Genomic DNA, 23,254 nt, shown 5'->3' with positions numbered 1-23,254 from the left:
GACAGAACCTGGGAGGGGGAGGGTGGAGGCTTGGTGGGGATGTGATTGGGGTGTTCACTTGAATTCAATAAAAAGTGAAAGGCACTCTGATGAAAGGTAGGCTTTCTTCACCAAAAATTCCCTACACCCATGAGATCATAAGTCCCTATTAGGGGAGAAATAGGCAAAGCTCTGCAAATGAGGGGGTTGGACTAGATGACTTAACATTGGGCAACCCCAAAAGTTCTTGAAGGGCTCTTACCTAGAAGAAAATTGGATTTGTCTAGCTTGGCTCAAGCAGAACCAGGACCAAAGGGAGAAGTTACAGAGAAGTCCATGGAGGCTCACTGTCTGCAAAAACTTCCTAACAAAGAAAAGTGATCCCAGAGTGGAAGGGGCTGCCTCAAAAGGTGATGAGTTCCCTGTTACTGGAGGTATTCAAGCAGAGGCTAGATGTTGTTAAGGGGTTCTTTTACAGGTATGGACTGAACTGGGTGGCAGTATACTGACATTGAGATTTTGTGGCACCAGAAAGTATGAATTTGAATCCCAATTCAGCTACATTCTGGTGCTGTGTGATCTGGCTAAGTGATGTCACATAATCTATCTCAATGTATTGCCCTCATCCCATATCCGAATAGAGCCTGTGAGCAATTGTGGGGGGTGTTTGCTCTGGGGTAGAGGGGTGATAATATAAAGTCACCAACCAACAAATCAATTTGCCGGGGCTGTACTAGAGGCTGAGCACACAAAGGCAAAAGCAACTAAGTTCTCCCCTTCTGGAAGCTTGAGTCCTATCAGGAAAGACAGCTTGAGTCTATGAATGTGTACACAGAATCAACACAAAATGAATACAAAGGAGTTTGGGGAAGGACCAGGGTGCAAGCAGCTGAGGGAATCAGGAAAGACTTCAGGTGGAAGGTGATGCTCAAGCTGAGTCTTGAAGAAAATATCTGAGTCTATGGGGTGGAGGAGAGGAGATGTATTCCAGACATAAGGAAAAATAACCTGTGACAAGGCACAGAGATGAGATACAGGGTGGTGTGGATAGGATCAGCAAGAAGGCAGGTCTGGTGGGTGGCTAGGTGGTGCAGTGGATAAAGCACCAGCCCTGAATTCAGGAGGACCTGAGTTCAAATCTGGCCTCAGACACTTGACACTTACTAGCTGTGTGACCCTGGGCAAGTCACTTAACCCTCATTGCCCTAAAAAAAATAATAATAAAAAATTTTAGAAGAAGGCAAGTCTGGCTGGATTGTAGACTGTGGAAAGGTAGCTCAGGGAGGGTTTTAAAAGCCACATGAAGGAGTTAATAATTTTATGTTAGGGAGCCACTAGAGTTTATTGAGTAGGGGAGTGATTTGGTCAGATGTGGACTTAAATAAATCACCTTGGCTGCTGTGTGAGTGATGAATTGGAGTGGAAAGAGCCTTGAAGCAGGAAGAACAATTAAGAGGCTATTGCAACAGTCCAGCATAGAGGGGATGAAATAAGGTATTCAATGTTTGAGTAGAGAGAAGGGATCAAATTTCAGAAATGTCGTGGACATAGACACAGATGAGATCTGACAGCTGATTGAATGGAGGTGAGAGAGAGTGAGGTGCTTTTGCCTTGCTGAGGCTCTGTCAAATGCTCTTGTAACTCAGTTCTGTTCCTAGCCTGAACTCCTCACTGGGACTACAAGGGATGAGGTCACTGTGGGAGACCTTACACAAAATCAGAATATTCCCAGAATTGCAGACACGGAGGAAAGTGGTTTCCCACTGTCTGAGGAAAGGACAAAAAGTAAGGAGAAAGGGAATGGAGAAGGAGGAGGAGGAGGAAGCAAAGAAAGAAGGGAAAGAGAAGAAAGGTGTCAGGGGAAGAAGGAGGACTAGGAAAAGAAGCAGGAGAAAAGTAAGAGAAGAGGAAAACAAGGAAGCAGGAAAAAGGGTAGTAAAAGGTTAGGAGGGAGGAGAGAAAGGAGGACAAAGAAACATGTGAAGAGGAGGAGGGAGGACAACAGAGGAAGGAGGAGGAGCAGAAGGGAGGGGAGAATGCTGAAGAAAGTGGGAGGAGGCATGGAGGGCAGAGATTCTCCTTCCTTCAGAATCCCAAGCAGGTAGACACCCTGGGACTTGGTATCAAGCCCTTCCCACTGCACAAGTTAGGGCCCAACCTTGTTCAGAAGTCACTCTCCCACCCTCCTCCCCTGTTTGGCTGAATATATTAGACTGGGAGCACAAGCAGGAAAGACTGATTACTTCAGAGGGTAAGACCCATCCCATAGAGAGGGAGGCAACAGCAATGATAATAATAATGACCCTCTGCATATAGTAATAATATTGCACTCAACAGTTTCCCAAGTACTTCCTGGCTATTCTTTCCTGCAATCTTGACAAACCCTTGTGAAGCAACCAAGATGGTTGTATCTCCATTTTACAAATTAGGGAACTGAGGTTCAGAGAGGTAAACGACTTGGCCAAGGTCATGAAGCAAAGCAATCCCAAACCTGGAGAAGAACCTCGGTTCTATGACCCCCAACCCAAGGATCTCATGCAACCAGACCATACTGCCTCCCCTAAGATAGAAAAGAGGACCAAAAAAGAAAGGCCGCTGGGGAAGAGAGGTAGCAACGGTGTCACTTACGGATCATCTTGGCACCAGAAGTGATTAACAGCAAAAGCAATGGCCACAAGGGCCAGAAATACAGCTACAGCGATCAAGCCCTGCATCCATGGCTCCAGACTCCCCAGACCTAGAGAAAGAATGAGAGAAAGATACAGGACTTCATCTTACATAGAAAAAAAAAACCTAGGGTTCAAGGTGACCACAAGCTTTGTTATCCCCAAAGATCTCAATAGATTGGAACAAAGGGCTAAATCCTGTTTCAGAAGGTGGAGTTTCTCCATAGAAAGTGAAAGGCCTGATGGTCCACGTCTGGAAAAGCCTGAGGCAAGGCCAAGGAGAGTGGACAGTAGGGGCAGCTAGGTGGCACAATGGATAGAGCACCGGCCCTGGAGTCAGGAGGACCTGAGTTCAAATCCACCCTCAGACACTTAACACTTATTAGCTGTGTGACCCTAGGCAAGTCACTTAACTCCAATTGCCTCACCAAAAAAAAAAAAAAAAGAGAGAGAGGACAGTGAACGGGGTGTCCTCCAGGCCTTTAGGGTAACCCCAGTGTGTGGGGGGGAACTTCCAAATATTTCCTTCTCCTGATAGCACCCCATCCCTACTGAGGTATCCCACAATCCCACCCAGTATCAAGTCCAATCAGGTAAACTATCATTTATTAATCACCTTCTGTGTGCCAGGCACTGTAATAAGCACTATGGGTACAAAGAAGTCTCTGTTCTTTTGGGGGGGCGGGACGTCTTGGGGCTTAAGGAAAAACTATTGGAAAGAGACAGCCCTGGTCCCTGGGCCAGGGAAGTCCCTCCCTTATCTCTCCTGATAGGACAATGAGTACAATCCTATTCTAGAGTAACCATCCTCACTGAACATCCCCAAGGCCAAAGTCACTCTCGTATCAAGGCATTGTTGCCCCGGAGCAACATTGTTTCAACTGCACTGTTTTCAGGCCAGAAACCTGTGGGATGAAATGGGGCTAGGAAGCTTCCTTTACTCGCGGATCTGGCCCACACATGCATTTTGATGTCTTCTTTTTCCCTGGACTAGCCAGAAGTCTCCTCTGCCTTTCTTTCTCGCCCACCAGAAATCTTTTCCTGGCCTAGCTCCGGGCCTCACAGGCTGCCCCTCCTTTCTCCAAGCACTAGACAAGAAGGAAAGGCTAGGGAGGTCAACCCCGGAAACAATGCACACTCTCACAGTCTAGCAGAAAGAATGAACCTTGGCTCTGTACTTGGCATGGCATGGCATGGCAAGGTCCCCGAGACCTTGGGAGAGTCATTTCCCTTGTGAGAGCCTCCCTTTCCCTCTCAAAATTGGGGTAATAATCCCTGTCATCTCACAAACTATCTTGGAGATCAAATGACCAAACAGATGTAAATAAGCTTTGAAAAGGTTTAAAAAAAAAATGTGAGAGCTGAGGGAACACTCTGGAAGAGACCAAGAGTCTGGGTTCTAATCTAACCTCTGACATTAAATTGCTGTGCAACTGACTCTGAGCAAGTCTCCTCAGTTGAAATCAGTTTCCTCATCTCTAAAATGGGAGAGCGTAACAAAATCATCTCGGGAGCCCCTGCCAGCCCTGACATTTGCTGTGCCACATTCTAAAAGCCCTCATGTCAATAACTTTCTATGTTCTAAGGTCATAGGATCATCTGGCTAGAGCTGGAAAGGCCCCCGGAGGCCATGTGGTCCATTTTACAGATGAAGACACTGAGGCCCAGGGAAGTTAAGTGACGTGCCAAGTGTCCCATAAGTGGTAAATGGGAAAAGTCAAGATTTGAACCCAATTCCTCTGACCCCAGAGGGCAGCTAGGTGGTGGAGCAGGCAGAGTGCTGAGCCTGCTGTCAGGAAGACTCATTTTCCTGAGTTCAAATCCTGCCTCAGACACTCACTAGCTGTGTGACCCTGGGCAAGTCCTGGGCAAGTCTGCCTCAGTTTCCCCATCGGTCAAATGAGCTGGAGAAGGAAATGACAAACCCCCTCCAGTATCTCTGCCAAGAAAACTCCCAGTGGGCTCGCAAAGAGTCAGACACAACTGAACAACCTCTGACCCTCCTCAAGGCCCTTCTCATCTCTAATATGCTGGTCTATGTCCTCAGGGCCTTCACTGCTCTGGTATTCCATGATCTCCCCCAGGTCCTACTTAAGCTCTCATCTCCTACTCCCATCAGCATCCTTGGCACTTCCCCTTACCCTATGGCACGCACCAAGTGTCCCACTGGCTCCATCTGCTAAGGAAGCACTGCCCTCCCAAGTGCCCCAAGAGATGGGTGGTATAAATGGTGTTAGCCTCATTTTTTTCAGTGGAGAAAACAGAAACCTTAGAGTACATGAGGCATTTGTCCAAGGACACACAGCTAGCAAGTGCTCAGGGCCTCAGAAGGCCAGACCTGGGGCAATGGCTCTGAGCCCCACCCCCTCCCTCTGGAGGAAACTGAGGCTCAGGATAGGGAAGAGACCAATGTCACATCACCAAGCCGAAGTACACAGGGACCCAATCTCCCCATTTTCAGTCCAATTCTTTCTGTCTTGGTTCCAATCCACCCCAACGTCAGACATGACAGTATTTGGATCCCTCAGGACAGGAGTCTAGAGAGAAGAGAGAATCTGAAGCCATTTCCTCTGGGTAATGTGACAACCTCCTCACTATGCAAAGTCCCCATTTCTTCCATCCTCAAGTCCTCCCCCAGACTGTCCTAGAATTAACCATTTTACTAGACCCCCCCCTCATCCATGAGCCTCTGGTGTAATAACATGTCAGTCACCCATCCTCGCCCCTAATCTGGTTGGTACTTTCTGAGGCAAATTTGGATTCAGATGCTTAATTAGCATTGTTAGGCCCATCTCATAGATGCGGAAAACGAGTTCACCAAAGAGCCAAAGCCAACTGAGAGTGTGCCATTAGAGTAATCAAAACTACTCAAAAGTAGAAGGGGTCCCCCATCTCCATTGGATTTCCTTAAACAAAGGCTGAATGACCCTTTGTGGGCTACATACAAGAGGAATTCCTGCTCAGGTATAGGTTGAATTAGATGCTTCCAAGATCCCATCCCCCTCTGAGGATGTGATTATGTGACCCGAGGATCCCTTTCTTTGCCCAGCTCCCACTGGGGAACAATCTTTGTTTGCATCATTGACTTTGAAATGAATGGTAGACCAGAAGGGGATGGAGAGGGGAGGGAATAAACCCACAAATGCAGAGTGCTAAAGAAAATCCCTCCTCCCAAAGAATGTCAGGGCAGGGAGGGGACCCTTAGATTAGAGAAGAGACAAGGTCAGCACAGGAAGGTCCCTTAGAGCCCAGAGCAGAAAATGGCAGAGCTGGGAGGGCCCTTGGAATATAGAACCCAGATTCAGTTGTTAGGAAGTGCCTTCTTTGGGCAGAGCACCCTGCTAGATTATGTCAGACCTGAGAGGGCCCTCAAAAATCATCTCATCTTGGGGCAGCTAGGTGGTGCAGTGGATAAAGCACCGGCCCTGGATTCAGGAGGACCTGAGTTCAAAACCTGCCTCATCCACTTGACACTAGCTGTGTAACCCTGGGCAAGTCACTTGCAAGTCCTTGCCCCCACAAAAATAAATAAATAAATAAAGATCATCTCATCTAACCCCATCATTCATATACATATATATATATATATGTATATATATATATATGTGTGTATATATATATATATATGTATATATATATATGTATATGGGAGAACTGAGTCCTAGAAAGGGGAAGGGAGTGGCCAAAATTCTCAGAGAAAGCCCCCCAGCAGAAGGCAGCACTGCCCAGGCCCCCTGACTCTGAAGCAGATAGTCTTTCCCAGGACAGGAATGTCTCCACTGCAGAACAGAACTGTTTGTTCACTTGGGATTACAGTTCATCAATCAGAGCCTGGCACTGACCCCACATTGAGGGCACTGACTTCCCAGGAAATCCTCAAGCCCCCCCCCCCCAACCCAGCAGGCTACCTTGATGTCGTTGACAGGTGACCGGTTCTGTAGCCATAAGCAGACATAGCAAGACCAGTTTAGGGGTGTCCATGCCTGGAGTCTGTCTCGTCCTGGCAGGCAGAATTCCTTGCTTATTCTCTCCTCTGCTCCCAGTATCAGAAGCTACTCTCGGGCCTCTGAGGCAGAAACTCCTGCTGGGCTGGGCTCGAAGGTGGGGGCCCAGAAGACCTGCCTTCCACAGCTCTAACAATGAGATGGTGGGTCAGCAACTCCTCCTGCCCCACCTCTCCTGACTCCAGCCCCTCCTACCACTGGCACTGAGCCCTGGCCTGGCACTCGGAGTGTCCCCTAAGGACTGGTCTGGGAGCCCTCTGCCCATTCCTCAGCCCTCCGGGAGAGGGGCAGGAAAAGTTCCTTCCAAGGCCTTGGAAAGAAGAGGAGGCACTTCCGGAGGCCTTGGGGACACTGACTATCCAGGGCCCCCTAGGGTCCCTAATCTCTGTGTCCTGAGCTCCCTACTGCCTCCCAGGGCTCCTGGAGCTGCTAACGAGTCTCCCGCCCCACCCCCTGACAGCTCTGTGGGGAAGCCAGAGTTGGGCTGGCTGAGATCATAGATTGCAAAACGGCCTCTCCTGAAGAACTGGTTGTGTGTAATGATTGAGAGAGTAACAGGAACTGGTACTGCGCCCATCCCAACCCTAGAAACAGACAAGGTGTGGAGGATTTATGAAGGTAGGGGAGGGGCAAGGAGAGTCCTTTTGTCTTTAGGCCTGCTCAGACCTACCGGGAGGATGATGGTCAGCTCTGAGAGCCACTTTCGGGAAGCCCAATGAGCATCTGGAGGGTGTCCAGGGGGTGAAGGAAGGGAATAGGCTTTTATCCAGCTAGCACCGGGATGAGCACTTTGCAAATAGGATCTCATTTGACCCCAACAACAACCCTGGGAGGTAGGTGCTATTATTCTCCCCATTTTATAGTTGAGGAAACTGAGGCAGAGATTTGAACTCGGGTCTTCCTGACTCCCAACCACAGTGGGGAGGGGGCTAGAGACCATAACACTGAGGGACTAATTGAAGCACATGTGGATGCGTTGACAGAGGACAACTTTCAGGGCCACAGAGAGCATCCTCCAAGACCACCTGTGATTGGTGCCTGAACTCAAATCCTCCAGTAAGGGGGAAACACAAGAGCTGCACGCAAAGGTTCAGAGAGTTCCCATAGGGATGGGAGGGACAGAAACAAGAGGTGGAAAGAACTGTAAAGACCACATGGTCCGAGCCCTTCATTTCACAGGTGGGGAAACTGAGGCCTGCTTGCCCCCCCCCCGGGGGGAAATGAGGAGTTCTAGATCTTAGAGGGAGGAAGATTTTGGTTCTAATGTAAGGGAAAACTTAGCGATTTCGGCGGTTCCCAAATGAAATGGGTTCTCTGAGAATAATGAACTCCCAGTCACTGGCGGTCTCCCAGAAGAGGCTGCATGACCTCTTGCCAGCCATGTTTAGATGGAATCCATATTTTGAGTCAGAGTTAGACTCAGTGTCCTGTGAGCCTTTGAGCTCTGAGGCTTTGAGATTGTGATTTTAAGACCCAGGGTCCCACCGTCCTCAGGAACCAGCCCCTTCTGAAAACACTTCTTGTTCTGACATTTTCAGTCATGTCTGACTCTCTGTAACCCCATTTGGGGTTTTCTTGGCGAAGATACTAGAGTATTTTGCCATTTCCTTCTCCAGCTCATTTGACATATGAGGAAACTGAGTCAAAACAGGGTGAAGTGACCTGCCCGGGGTCATATGGCTAGTGTCTAAAGCCAGCTACTTCCACTGGGCAGGTGTGTGTGTGTGGGGGGGGTATCTTCCATGGGAGTCTACCCCTGACCTTAGTTTCCTCAGCTCCCCACTGGGGTTTGAAGCAAAAATCTTAGTAGCCCCCTCTTCTGTCTCCTAGATCCTCACATTCAGACCATGGCCTATAGCCATCTTCAAGCCCAAATAGTAGCAATAAGCTCATATTTCTATAAACATTCAAGTTGATGAAGTCCCTTCCTTAGGGCCAACCAGTGGGAGTGAGGAAAGGGATTGTTATTCCCATTTCACAGATGGGGAAACTGAGATTCCTAATAATAAAGGGACCCACGGTCCCAGAACCACAGAACTCTGGGTGTTGGAGGGACCTTGGATGCCAACTAGTCCAACCCAAACTTCAATAAGAAGCTCCAGCTTGAAGACTTCTAATGTGGGGGAGCTCACTCCCCGCCAAAGCAGCCAATTTGGAACAGCTCTCATTCTGAGGAAGCTTCTGACATTCTGCCCAATGTGCCTCTTTCCAGCTCCCACCCTGGTTCTGCTTTCTGGGGGAAGCCAAGCAGAAGGCGGCTAATCCCTCCTGCATGTTAATCCTTCAGACACTTGGACACAGCTCTCACATCCCCTCTGAGCCACCTTTTCTCCATGCTAAACATGCCTCTTCCCACACTAGTCTCTTTCCTCTGAATGCTATCTAGCTCATCAAACCATGTCTTTCCTAAAATGAAGAGTGCTCCAGGTGTGATCTGACTAGGTCAGAGTTCTGCAGTACTTAGCAACTCCAGCCCCAGTCATGGCTACTGCATGGCCTCTGAACAACCTTCTTCAGACCAAGCTGTTAACGATTTCCCTTGGGAGTTAGTCAAGCCCTCCTCCTCCTTGACAGTCACCTTCCACCTCTCCCAGGATGACCTCTTCTCACCACTTCCCCAAGTCCTCCCCCTCCCTCTAGGGCCCTTCTCCAACTCTCCCTCTTCCAACCTCCCTGACAAAACCCACACCCAACCACTTGACTTGACCCTGGCCTGAATCTCTGCCCTGGCTTCCAAATCAGATTGGGAACTCCCAAAGAAGATTCCTCCTTCTTACATTGAGCCCATGGTGCCTAGCATACAGCTAGAAGCACAAGAATGGGCCAACAATGCCTTGAATCCTCTCTCCTCTCTCTTAGATTTATTTCATGACCCATCTGCTCCCATGACTTAAGCACAATCTCCTGCCCATGTTCTAAGCCCAGAAGGAAGCTAGAGATTCTTTTTCTAAATAAGAGGGTTTGAGGTATTTTGGGGAGGTAATTTTAAACTTAAATACAAAATGAGAAAAGATGTTATACTTAACTTCACTTTGTAAGTTACCCTTGGTTGTAACTCCAGTTCTTTTGCTGGTAGTATTCCAAGACCTATGGTCATTTAGTGTAGTAGCTGCTGGGTCTTATGTAATCCTTATTGTAACTTTGTGATATTTAATTTTCTTTCTTGTTGCTTCCAATATTTTCTCCTTAACCTTTGAAACTTGGCTATGACATTCCTTCTAAGATTTTCTATTGGGATCTCTTTCAGGTGGTGATAGGTAGAGTTTTCTATTTTTGCTTTGCCTTCTTGTTCTAGAACTTCAGGGCAATTTTCCGTGATAATTTCTTGTAATATTGTATCAAGGTTCTTTTTTAATCATAATTTTTAGGTAGTCCAATTATTCTTATTTCTCCTCAATCTTTTCTCCAGATCAGTTGTTTTTCTGATGAAATGTTTCACTTTCTCTTCTATTTTTTCATTCTTTTGGTTTTGTTTTATGAGTTCTTATTGTCTTAGAATGTCATTATCTTCCCCTTGCTGAATTGTAGTTTGCAAGGAATTATTTTCTCCCTTAAGTTTTTCATTCCCTATTTCAAGTTGGTTGATTTTCTTTTCATAATTTTCTCAATTTTCTTGGATTGCTCTTATTTTTTTCTCTAATTTTTCCTCAGTCTCTCTTATTTGGTTTTTAAAGTCCTTTTTAAGTTCTTCCAAGAAGTCTTTTTGCACTTGGGACAAGCTTTGTCCTTGACATTTCTCACTGAAAAAGGAATGGCTTTTTTAGCTCTATTACCTTCCTCTGAATATGAACCCAGATCTTTTCTATCCCCATAGTAACTATATTTGGGTTCTTTCTCCTTTGCGTTCTCATTTTTATTTATTTTTGTTTTGTTTTGTTTTTAGCATTTATTTTCTGAGGTCTGTCTTGGGTCCCAACCTTAGGCTCTTCTCTTCACTCCTAAGCCACAGTTAGGACCCCAGGAACACTGTCCCACAAAAGATCTTGCCCCTTGTGGTCCCTCCAGTGGCTGCAAACTACAGCTGCCCTCTCTGTCCTGGAACTGAAACTAGACTCTGCACTCCTGCAGGTTCCCACAGCCCACAGAGTCTCCATCCCTTGCTATTGCACTCACCATATGCATGCTAGTGCCTTCTCCCCATAGTCACAGCCTGCAACACATCTAGTCAGCACTGCTGTGCTTGGCATCCCTCAACAGTGGAAGGTCTTTCAATCTTCTCCTACTCAATTATCAAGAAGACAGCCAGGTCACTCAGTGGATAGAGCACTGGCCCTGAAGTTGGAAGGACCCTGGGCGAATCACTTTATCCTAATTGCCTCAAACATCCAGGGCCATCTTCAGTCACCTTGATATATATCTTTTTTTTTGAGGGGGGGCAGGGCAATGAGGGTTAAGTGACTTGCCCAGGGTCACACAACTAGTAAGTGTCAAGTGTCTGAGGCTGGATTTGAACTCAGGTCCTCCTGAATCCAAGGCCAGTGCTTTATCCACTGTGCCGCTGGATATACATCTTGCTGCCACTGGACCCAGATGGCTCTGGAGGAGAGAGTGAGGTTAGTGACCTTACACAGCCCTCCCTCACTTAAATCCAATTCACTGCAAGGCATAATATCACCCCATTGTCATGGTCCTCTTCCAAGAAAGAAGGACAAATAACTCAATCATCAATCTCCCACACTGTCTGTGAGATGAAAGTTCTAAGGTTGAGGCTGCCTTCAGGGTTTGGTGTTTGTTGATTCTGCAGAGTTGGCTTGGAGGTGTTTGCACTTCACTCAAACCTGGGGTCTTCTCAAATTGTCTTAGGAGGACACCTGCTTTGTCCTGTGTTTATTTCTGCTGCTCTGAGGCAATGTTCTGTCTTTTTTGTGGAGGAAGTTTGGAGAGCCCAAAGTTTTCTGACTGACTCTGCCATCTTCCCAGGGTCCTCTCCAATCAAAGCTAAAGATTCTAAGAGTGGACATAGTAGGGAGAACATTCCAGACATAGAACTTATGCAAAAGCAAAGGCAGGAAATGGAATGTTGGGGGAATAACAGCAAGTAGCTGAGTTTAGTTGAAAAGCAGAATGTATAAATGGGAATGTCAATTAAGTCTATAAAGGGAGACAGAGACCAGTTTGCAAAGGCTTCCAGTGACAGACTAAAATGTTTACATATTGTCTTAAAGGTAATAAGGAGTCACTGAAAATTCTTGAGCAGGGGAATGACATGGCTTTGGGAGATTATTTTGACAGTTGTGTGTATAGATACCTGGAAACCAGGTTTCCAATTAGGTTTTTGCAACAGTCCAGGCAAGAGGTAATGAGGGCCTGAAGTAGCACGGCAGCTGTGTGGGAAAGGGAGAGAGGTGAAAGATATTGTGGAGGTTGAATTAACTAGATTTGGCAACCAATTGGAAGTAGAGGAAGTATATGAAGAAGAAAGAGGAGTAGACTATGAGACTAAGGCAGGAAACCTGGGTGACAGGATAGCGATGCCCTCAACAGAAAGAAGGAAAGAAGTCTGGAACATGGGTGGGTTTAGGGCGGGGAGGCTGAGTTCGATTTGAGATATGATGAGTTTGAGAGCATCTAGTTAGAGATGCCTAATGATTGCTCAGTGATTCAGGAATGGAGCTTAGCAGAGAGACTAGGGCTGGACACAAAGCTCTGGGAGTCATCTGGAGACAGATGGCATTAGAACCCATGGAAACTGATAAGATCTCTAAGACCATGGGACAGCGAGGTGGTGCAGTGGATAAAGCACCGGCCCTGGATTCAGGAGGACCTGAGTTCAAATCTGACCTCAGACACTTGATACTTACTAGCTGTGTGACCCTGGGCAAGTCACTTAACCCTCATTGCTACACACACACACACACACACACACACAAAATAATAATAATAAAAAAGATCTCCAAGACCAGGTGTAGAGAATGAAGAAAAGAGGGATGAAGACAAAGATTTGGGAAGCACTCCAATTAGGGAATGATGATTCAGCAAAGGATTTACTTACTAGCTGTGTGACCCTGAACAAGTCACTTAACCTACCTGTGCCTCAGTTTCTTCCACTGATAATAACAGCATCCACCTCGAAGGGTGGTTGCAAGGATCAAATGAGATGATAGTTGTAATGCACCTAGTACAGTGCATGGCACATAGTAGGTGAAGATTGCATGAGTAGACAAGTAGGTGGAGAACAAAAAGAGTAGTAAAAACTCAAGGAGAGAGTATCCAGTAAGACATGACAGAAGCAGCTCCCTCATCTCCACAATAAAACGCAGACTCCTTAACCTGACATTCAAGGACTTTCCCTGCCTTACTTCACACTATTCTCCTTCAAGCACAGTAGGTCCTCACCAGGGCCATGCTGGAGCCACCTTCAACTTACAAGAGCCGATTATTAGATTTTCAGGGGGGGAATTTACACCTTGGAAATGAGTAAATGTTACATACCACCATTTATTGTTTTGGTGGTTGTCTAGACTTAAAGTAATGGAGAACATTGTAATGATACAGATTAAACTTGAGTGTGATGTACACACATTTTTTGAAGAGCTGATTGTTAAACAGGACACCCCTGGTTTCAGCCAAACTGAATTACTAGCAGCACCTCATTCTCATCCTGTAGTTTCCCTTCTCTCTCTCTCTCTCTCTCTCTCTCTCTCTCTCTCTCTCTCTCTCTCTCTCTCTCTCTCTCCCCTTCTTCCCTGTCATCATCATGATCATCACCACCACCACCACATTTATATAAGACCTACTATGTGCCAGGCACTGAGTTAAGTGCTTGACAAATATCTCATTTTATCCTCACACCAACCTTGGTAGTTAGGTGCTATTGCTATCTCCATTTTACAGTCAAGGAAACTGAGGCAGACAGAGGTTAAGTGACTTGTCCAATGTCACAAAGCTAGTTAAGTGTCCATGGTCAGATTTGAACTCAGATGGATTGAAGGTGGTTAGACCCTTGAGAGCTTCAAAAGATTAGGAGAGGGGCAGCTAGGTGGCGCAGTGGATAAAGCACCAGCCCTGGATTCAGGAGGACCTGAGTTCAAAGCCGGCCTCAGACACTTGACACTTACTAGCTCTGTGACCCTGGGCAAGTCACTTAACCCCAATTGCCTCACCAAAAAAAAAAAAAAAAAAAATATATATATATATATATATATATATATATATATATATATATATATTAGGAGAGAGAGCCACTGATCCAGAGGTGGCTGTTGCAGTTCACCCATCCAACATCAAGTTCCTAAGGAGAAAAGGACTTCTTCGGGACCTGGACCAGCAGTAACCGAGACTAGCACTCATCCAGCAGCTATGACTCATTGGAAATTCTGTTAAGCCTGAGCCTGCTCTTCCCAGGGACCAAGGTGGTCTAGGAGAGAGTATGCCCCACAAACATTTTATTTTTTTCCTGCTATATCTACAAATTAAATATCTCTTTGAAAAAGATAATAGATGATAATTGGTTACATGGAACTCAGAGATTTAATCACCAGTGGTTAACAGTCTAGGAGAAGGGAACACACCTGAATGGGGATTCAACCTGAAAGCATTAGAAAGGAGATTCCCCCCAACCCCTCAGGCTGTCCCTCAGAAAGCTGAGAAAGTCATGGAGCCGGGCTCCCTCTGGGAGAGTGAGCCCCAAGTATCACAACACAAGATATATAGTGATCATGGAAGGTAACCTCAGCGGTAAGGCATTCCCAGTTTGAAGGTGGGGAAAGGACTTCTGTGGAAGGTGGGAGCTGAGTGATGCTTGAAGAAGGCCATGGAAGACAGGGGTAGAGATGAGAAAGGAGAGCATCCCTGACATGAGGGGAACCCAGGCCAGGGCTGCTAGACCTTAGCCCCCTTGTCCTGTTCCCTCTGCAGAGAAGCCAGAGAAGGGAGCAGAGACAAGAAGGGACCTGCTGCCACTGAGCATCTTTCACCAGAGTGAATGGATGGGCTTGGGCCCATTTTCCAATGGGTAAAAGATACAGGCTAGAGATGAACTCACAGTTTCCAGTGTCTGGAGGCTTGGGAAGTGGTAGCTTTAATAAATATGTGGTGAGAGGAAAAGAAGGAGGAAAATAAATCTTTTTTAAGCACGTACTGAACAATGGGCACTATGCTAAGTGTTCTTTACAAATATTCTCTCATTTGGGGGCAGCTAGGTGGCACAGTGGATAAAGCACTGGCCCTGGATTCAGGAGGACCTGAGTTCAAATCTGACCTCAGACACTTGACACTTACTAGCTGTGTGACCCTGGGCAAGTCACTTAACCCTCATTGTCCTGCCCCAAAAAATATTCTCTCATTTGATCCTAAAAACAACCTTGCAAGGTAGGTGCTATTATTATCCCCATTTTACAGTGAAGGAAACTGAGGCAAACAGAGGGTAAGTGACTTGCCCAGGGTCACATAGCTAGATTTGAACTCGGATTTTCCTAAATCCAGGCTTAGTACTCAAACTGCTAAACCACCTTGCTGCATAGCTTAAGCCTTTGTTAATTATCTTGTATTCTGTTTTAAGTATCCTTTGTTTTACTATGATGTCATCTGCTTTGTTCTGGCTTGGGGTGGGAGACTCAGTAGAAATGGGGGCTCCTGAGCCAAGGATCAATTGCGATCACCCATCATCTCTTTGAGCTCCAAGGATCTGGGAGTAACCAACAGGAGGTTCAGATGCTACAGACTGTAAGATCCTTGAAGCATCTTTCTCTTCCCAGCACTGAACATAGGGGTGGGCACACAGTTGGAGCTCAATTAATACTGTTCAGTCAAGCTCAAAGGCAACAGAGGTCTCTTTGGAGCAAGGTATTAATCAGAAGAGAAAAGGTATAAGACAGTGACACCCAAGGGCTGAGTACCCATTAGTGGAGCATCCTAATCTCTAGGTGTCTCCCAGCCTTGCGCTCAAAGAGCCCTTGCTATAAAAAGGGGAGCTCCTGGTGGTCCCTTGGTCTGATGGAGAGAAGAAAAGAAGGCAGAGCTGTCCATGGATGAAATCAATCTTTCCCCAAGGAATTCACAAGAAAAGACAGGGAGTTAATGACTTCAGTTGCAAGGAACTGGGGCAGGGGAAAGAGATGCTACCTCTCCAAGTGAAGCGGTACTCTGTGTCCAAGGGGCCCAGCCTCAGGGGTCCCCTCCCCATAAACAGACTCTCCCCTTCCCCACACCCCAAACTTGGGGGGAGGGGGAGGGATGGAGAAAGCCATGAAAGCTAGACTAGTTCCTCAAACACAATCACCCCCACCATAATCCAGTCCTGGTAAAAAGGATTGGTTTCCCAGATGCCCCACCTCAATGCTGAAAAGGAATTCTGCCCACATCTGCCACACAGGGGATGGCTGATCCCCTGGAATCCTCAGAGGGGAGGCCTAGCCCAGTCTGCAGACACGGGTGAGCTGGGGGATCAGAGGGGATCAGCTGAGTCAGTGGAGGCCCGGGTCCCAAAGATGCTGATGATTCACACAAGGCTGGACCAACAGGGCCTGGGCTTGGGAAGAGAAGGGGGCAGAAAAGGGCTAGACTTTGGGGAATGTGTATGATTTAGAGCTAGGAGTGACCAAAAATGGAGGTTCAAGGAAGGGATGTAACTCACCCCAGGTCACACTAGCAAAGGGCCAAGCCAAACTTAAAAGAACTCTATTCTCCCTTGTAAGGATTTTCTTCTTATATCTTAAAGTCTGGTCTCTTTCCTTCCCCCAACCCCACCCCCATCCCAGACAAAAAGGTCCCAGAGAGCCAGAGGCCATGGCTGCCTCCAACACCTCCCTCTCCTATGGCAGCAGTCCCTGGGCAGGGGCTTGGTCCCCCCTCAGCGGTCCTGGTCACTCTCCTCCGTCATTGGCTGAACTATAATTCCCTGGTCGTCATGTGTCATCCTCTACCCCTCATTCTGACCTCTTAAAGAAGCATCTGTTAGGCACACAGTCCCCCTCAAGCAGATACCCCCATCCACCCACACCCACCACAGCCCAAAGAGGAGGGGGAGAAGGGGAGCAGCTCTGGAAATGGGAGAGGGGGAATGGGGGCCTTGTGCAGCAGACCCAGAGCCATGGAAAGAGAGAGGGGCTCTCAAGGCAAAAAATAAAAGGAACATCAGGAAGAAGTCAGATGTCCCCCGTTCAAGGCCCTCCTCCATCCCACCCCTACACTTAGGAGCCAGTCAAGAGTAAGGAGAAAGGGGGGCAGCTAGGTGGCGCAGTGGATAAAGCACCAGCCCTGGATTCAGGAGGACAAGAGTTCAAATCTGGCCTCAGACACTTGACACTTACTAGCTCTGTGACCCTGGGCAAGTCACTTAACCCTCATTGACCTGCCCAAAAAAAAGAGTGAGGAGAAAGGAGAACAATTTATACAGTATAACAAATATACAATTTACACACATTGTACGACAATTTGTACAATGACAACAATACTGTAAGGACAAACAACTGGGAAAGATTTAAGAACTCTGATTAGCCTAATGACCCAACACAGTTCCAGAGGACTCACGATGAAACAGGTTGGCCACCTCCAGGGAGAGAACTGATGGACCCAGAGGACAGAAGAATCATTTTCTTTCTTTTTTTGGACATGCCTAACACAAGGAGCTGTTCTGCCTGACTATACATATTTGTAATGACTTTTTCTTGTTTTTTCAATGGGCAGGGAGGGGAGAATTCAGAACTGAAAATAAAATAGAATTAAATAGAATTAAAAAAACAAACCAGCTTGGGGGGAAAAAGTGAGGGAGAGGTCATAATGGTTCCCTGAAACCTGCCCACCTGCCCGTGCACACCTGCTTAACTGGGAGTTCTATCATCCAAGGGAGATGGAATCTATCACCTCCAGCAGTATTCAACCTCTGGTCATATAGAGGACAGTGGGAGACTCTCCCTGACCTGGGCCATCTGGGAGCTGAGCGATCAGGAGCCAGGACCTGGCACTAAATGTCCAGGCCTCAGGCCACAGCTGCCCCCAATCCAACAAAAACTGCAAACAGGGCAAGGACCTCCCTCCCTCCTCTGGGCCAGGGAGATGAGGCCTAGGAGCATCACCCTCAGTCAGAGATAATGGTTGATAAGGTTCAGGGAAACTAGGTTTCTTCCTGTTTCCTGGGCTACCTTTCAGCTCTCTTGGCTTCATGATACAAGGGCTGTATGAGTCTTTGACCTTGAGATTCCATGACTAGAAAGCTGCTCGTGTTTCTTATCAGGACACGGCATTGTTGTTATTCATTTGTGTCCAATGCTTTATGACCCCATTTGGGGTTTTCTTGGCAAAGATACTGGAGTGCTTTTCCATTTCCTTCTCCAGCTCATTTTACAGATAAGGAAACTGAGGCAAACATAGTTAAGTGACTTACCCAAGTTCACGCAGCTACAAAATACGTACAGGTAGAAGATAATCTCAAAGGGGAAGGTGCTAGTAAAACCACCTTGAGAAAGGGAGATTTGAGCTCAGTATTGAAGGACATAAGGAGGGGAAGCATTCCAAGCACAGGGTGCAGTAAGTAGTACATGGGGATCCAGACAGAAGTTTGAGAACAGCGGAAGGCCGGTGGAGCTGGATCATCCAATGGGAAGAAGATTAAGAAGGTAGGAATGGGCCAAGCTATGCTGGACGAGGACTTAGTATTTGATCCTGGAGGTACCGGTAAGGTAGGTAGGTTAGACCTAAAATTTAGGGAAATTGCTTTGGCAACTGAGTGTAGGATGGATTAGAATAAGGAAGGACCCAAGACAGGGATAACAACCAAAAGGCTTTTGTAATAGTCCAGGAAAGAGTTTATAGGATCCTGAATGATGGTGATGGCAGTGTGTAGGGGAGTATGGGATATAGACAAGAGATGTTATAAAGGTAGAAATAATGAGATTTTCTGGATATGTGGAACGAGTGAATCATGCAACTGCTCTGACTATGAATTTATGTTACAGAACCTCCACCCGGCCCTCACTGCTGCCAGGCAATCCTCCTCTACCTCTCTTATCAACCCACTATCCCACACTCCATAGGGACTCTTCCAACCTTTTTTATCTCTCCTAAACCTTCCACAGCTTTCCCTCCCCCTGCTCTCTCAGCTGAGCTCCTTGATTAATATTTTAGAAAAAAAATATCTAGCCATTTGTCATGAACTCCCTCTTCTCCCCTCTTCCTCATTTCCTATCACTCAGGTGCCTTCTGCCTCTCTCTCTCTCCTTCACCCCTGTCTTATATGAAGAGGTGGCCTTACTCCTTACAGAGGCAAACCCCTCTATTTGTTCAAGTGAGCCCGTTCCACCCCATCTCCTTCAAAAGATTGCCCCCTCTATGATCCCTACTTTCATTTATTTTCAATCTCTCCCTCTCTACTGGCACATTCCCTACCGCCTACAAACATACTGATATCTCTCCTATCCTCAAAAAACCCTTCCATCCCTGCTATCATCCTATGTCTCTTATGCCCTTGGTAGTCAAACTCCTTGAAAATGGTATCTATAATCAGTGCCTCCAGAAAAACTTGGAAAGTACATGAACTGAAGCAGGGTGAAATGTACTGTATACAAAATAACAGCAATAGTGTAAGATGATCTGCTGGGAAGCACGTGGTTATCTTCAGCAATGCGATGATCCAATATAACTCTGAAGGACCTATGAAAATTGCAATCCATCTGCAGAGAAAGAACTGATGGTATCTGAAAACAGATTGAAGCATTTTTTGACAGTTCCTTAATCTGAAGTTTTGTTTTTAATGTTTTCTCTTACAACCTAGCTAATGTGGAGATGTTTTCCATGACTACTCATGTATAACTTATATTGAATTGCTTGAGTTCTAGGGGGTGAGGGATGGGAAGGGAGGGAGGAAAGAAAGTGGAACACAAAGTTTTTTTAAACTGATGTCAAAATTTGTTTTTACGTGCAATTTGGAAAATAAAATTCTAAACAGAAAAAAAAATCAGTGCCTCCTCTTTCTCTCCTCTCCCTCTTTCCATAAACTCTTACAATCTGGCTTCTGGCCTCATTATTCTGCTGAAACTGCTTCCTCCAAAGTCACCACTGATCTTAGTTACCAAATCCAATGGCCTTTTCTCAATCAGCATTCACCTTGACCTCTCTGCAGCCTTTGACACTGTTGAGCACTCTTTCCTCTGACACTTTCTTCTCTCTAGGTTTTCAGGACACCCCCCTCCCAGCCTTCCCCTCCTGGTTCTCCTCCTACTTCTTCTCCAAAACTTTCCTCATCCCAACTTTCCTAATTCTGGGGGCGGGGGGGATGAGTACATGCTCACACTGACCTTTGGGAAAATTGCTTGACAGCTTAGTGAAGGATAGACTGGAGTGGGGAGAGACTTGTGGCAGGGTGTTTGGGAAACAGGAAGGAGTCAAGGATGACACCTAGGATTTGAGCCTAGGGGACTAGGAGGAGGATGGCACCTTTAACCACATTAGGGAACTTAGGAAGTGGAAGAAACGTAATGAGATCAGCTTTGCACATATTGAGTTTAAGATGTATACTGGGGGGCAGCTAGGTGGCGCAGTGGATAAAGCACTGGCCCTGGATTCAGGAGGACCCGAGTTCAAATACGACCTCAGACACTTGACACTTACTAGCTGTGTGACCCTGGGCAAGTCACTTGACCTTCATTGCCCCACTTAAAAAAAAAAAGATGTATACTGGACATCTAGTTCAATACGATATGTCCTGCAGGCAGTCGGAGATGGGAAACTGGAGCTCAGCAGAGAGGTTAGAGCTGGATAAGTAAGTATGGGATCATCAAAACAGAGATCATGTTAGAAAAGAAAATATAAGAGATTAGCTGGGAGAAGCCACCTAGTGTACTCCCTCGATTTTTTTGCTGGGTACTAATTTTTTAAAATAAAAACCAGTTTTATTTATAGTTTGGAGTTCCAATTTTCATCCTTCCCTCCCTCCCCTCCACCCTCCTTCAGGCATAAGCAATCAGATATGGGTTGTACATGTGTGCTTATAGAAAACATTACTGTATTAGTAATTTCGTACAAGAAAACTTGAAGAAAAGAAAAAATGAAAGAAAGTGAAAAATAGCCTGCTTCAGTCTGCGTTCCATCAATAGCAGTTCTTTTTTTTGGAGGTGGATAGTCTGCTTCATTGTTAGTCCTTTGGGATTGTCTTGTCATTGTATTGCTGAGAATAGTTAAGTCATTCACAGTTCTTCATCCAGCAATGTTGCTGTCTCTGTGCACAATGTTCTCTTAGTTCTGCTCACTTCACTATACATCAGTTCATACAAGCTTTTCCAGGCCTTTCTGAAATCCTCCTGCTTGTCATTTCTTATAGCTCAATAATATTCCATCACCATCATATACCACAGTTTGTTTAGCTATTCCCCAATTAATGGGCATTCCTTTGATTTCCAATTCTTAGCCACCATAAAAAGAGCTGTCAAAGATATTATATATATATATATATATATGTACAAGTAGGTCTTTCTCTTTAGGGGGTGGGTGGGTCTTTGGATACAAACCTAGCAATGGTATTGCTGGATCAAAGCACTTCCTCCATTTTACAGAGGTGAAAACTGAGGCTGAGGAAAGGAATTGTCCCAAGGTCACACAGCAAACTGATGGGACATGTTACCCATCTGAACCTCATGATAACCTAGCAAAGCATTGAAAAATAATGGGGGGGGGCAGCTAGGTGGCGCAGTGGATAGAGCACCGGCCCTGGAGTCAGGAGTACCTGAGTTCAAAGCCGGCCTCAGACACTTAACATACACTTACTAGCTGTGTGACCCTGGGCAAGTCACTGAACCCCAATTGCCTCACTAAAAAAAAAATAATAATAATAATGGGGGGTGCAGCTAGGTTGCACAGTGGATAGAGCACCAGCCCTGGAGTCAGGAGGACCTGAGTTCAAATCCAGCCTCAGACACTTAACACTTAAGCTGTGTGACCCTGGGCAAGTCACTTAATCCCAATTGCCCCACAAAAAAAAAAAAGAAAAGAAAAATAATGGGAAGCAAGTATTTGTCTCCCTTTATCAAGCTCCCTTCACTGAGGTTGTCCCCTGATGCCTGGTCTTTGAAGTCTATGTCCTGAGTTCTGAGAGGTCTCAGTGAGCTGAAGAACCTTTCAATGCAGGTCCAGAGGTAATACCATATGACTGTGCTCTCAGGCTCAGGAAAGGTTCATCGCCCAACAAGAGATTAAGCTTTTTGGCCACAGCTGCTCAAGATGTCACCTACGGAGGCATAGAGGAGCCAAGTCGCCTGCAGGAGTGTGGACCCCACACTTAAAAATAAAGGTCTTAGGAAGATTTTTTCCTTTTGGAGGAAACAGAGGCCTCGAGAGGGGAAGCACCTTACATAGGGTCACAGAGCCAGGACTCCAACAGGGGGCTTCTACCCCCACTATCAGAGGGTCATGATCCAAGCCCCAGCAGCTCCAAGGACTGGAGTCTGGGTGCTAGAATGGAGGCTCATTATGCCGATGGCCATAATCCTTTTTTTTTTTTTTAATAGTCCCTGGAGGCTTTGCTTTCCCTCAGCACCTCTGCTAGCACCAAGCCAGGTCCAAGGCTGGATGAGTGCTGGCCTCCCTCCTGTGGCCACACTGAGTAACTGCAAAGGGGCCCCAAATGGGAAACCAGTTCTCCCTCCCCTTCCCCAGGATGAGAGAGCTGGGAAGGACTCCAGCTCCCTCATTTTACAGATGGGAAAACTGAGGCTTATAAAGGGGAAACGATTCGCCTAATGTCACATACTGAGTTAGTGGCAGAGCCAGGATTTAGACCTGAGGTCATCTAATGATACAAGTTGGCATTTCTATGGGCTTTTATGTTTGCCCTTTTAACAAATATTGTCTTACTCGACCTTCATAAACAGGGGGAAGATCAAGGCACACCCATCAGCATTTCTGGAGACGACTGGGCATTTCCCCCAGATCAGTGGAGGGAGGGGAGCCCAGGCACCTGCTGGAAAACAATTCATGCCTCATTATGGACAAGTATGGAAGTCTCGGGGAATGGTGAACAAGCAACCAATAAGCATTCATTAACAAGTGCTGGGGATACGGAGCTAAAAGTGAAACAGCCCCTAATCTCATGGGGCTTATATTCTATTAAGGGGAGAGAATGCATCTGTTTATAAAAATACATGCAATGTTTCCAAATGAGGGACATGTGAACTATGGGGGAGGGAAAAGAAAAGGCTTCACATGCAAAGAGTCATTTGAAAAAAGTTTTTTTTTTTAAAAAGGGTTCTAAAAGGCAGAGATGAGGAGAGAGTATTCCAGGCATGGGGAATAGCCACAGTAAAGACTCTAAAATGGGAGACAAAGTGTCTTGTATTTAAAAAAAAAATCATACACACACACACAACCAGTTTGACTAGATTAGAAAGTTTGGGAAGGGAAGTAATATGCAATGGGTGTGGAAAGGTAGGCTGGAGTAAAAGGCTTTAAATGCAGAAAGGGAAGAAGGTAGAGGGAGAGAGAAGAGTGGCAAGAGAAGAGAGAGAGAAACAGAGAGAGACAGACAGAGAGACGGAGACAGAGAGGCAGAGAGACAGGCAGAGACACAGACACAGACAGACAGAGACAGAGAGACAGAGACAGAAGTAAAGGGAAGAAAGAAGGGAAGAGAAACAGAGAGAAAAGGGAGTGACTCGGTCAGAAGGAGGATTTAGAGAA

General features: G+C 46.3%; 1 protein-coding gene across 1 annotated transcript in view; it reads right to left on the bottom strand.

Moving 5' to 3' along the window:
• Nucleotides 1-6,989, bottom strand: part of PDZK1IP1 (PDZK1 interacting protein 1) — a 9,973-nt gene extending 2,984 nt beyond the window's left edge. Inside the window, exons 1-2 of the mRNA XM_043963111.1 lie at nt 6,554-6,989; nt 2,608-2,716 (exon numbers count right to left, since the gene is read on the bottom strand). Of these exons, the coding sequence (XP_043819046.1) occupies nt 2,608-2,716; nt 6,554-6,626 (182 nt within the window). The 5' untranslated portion in view covers nt 6,627-6,989. The remainder of the gene's footprint in view (nt 1-2,607; nt 2,717-6,553) is intronic.
• Between the last annotated feature and the right edge of the window lie 16,265 nt (nt 6,990-23,254).

Source organism: Dromiciops gliroides, chromosome 4, assembly GCF_019393635.1.
Source record: "Dromiciops gliroides isolate mDroGli1 chromosome 4, mDroGli1.pri, whole genome shotgun sequence".
In the NCBI taxonomy this organism is placed as follows: domain Eukaryota; kingdom Metazoa; phylum Chordata; class Mammalia; order Microbiotheria; family Microbiotheriidae; genus Dromiciops; species Dromiciops gliroides.
The sequence above is the reverse complement of the archived record's forward strand: the minus strand, read 5'-3'. Positions and strand labels throughout refer to the sequence as shown.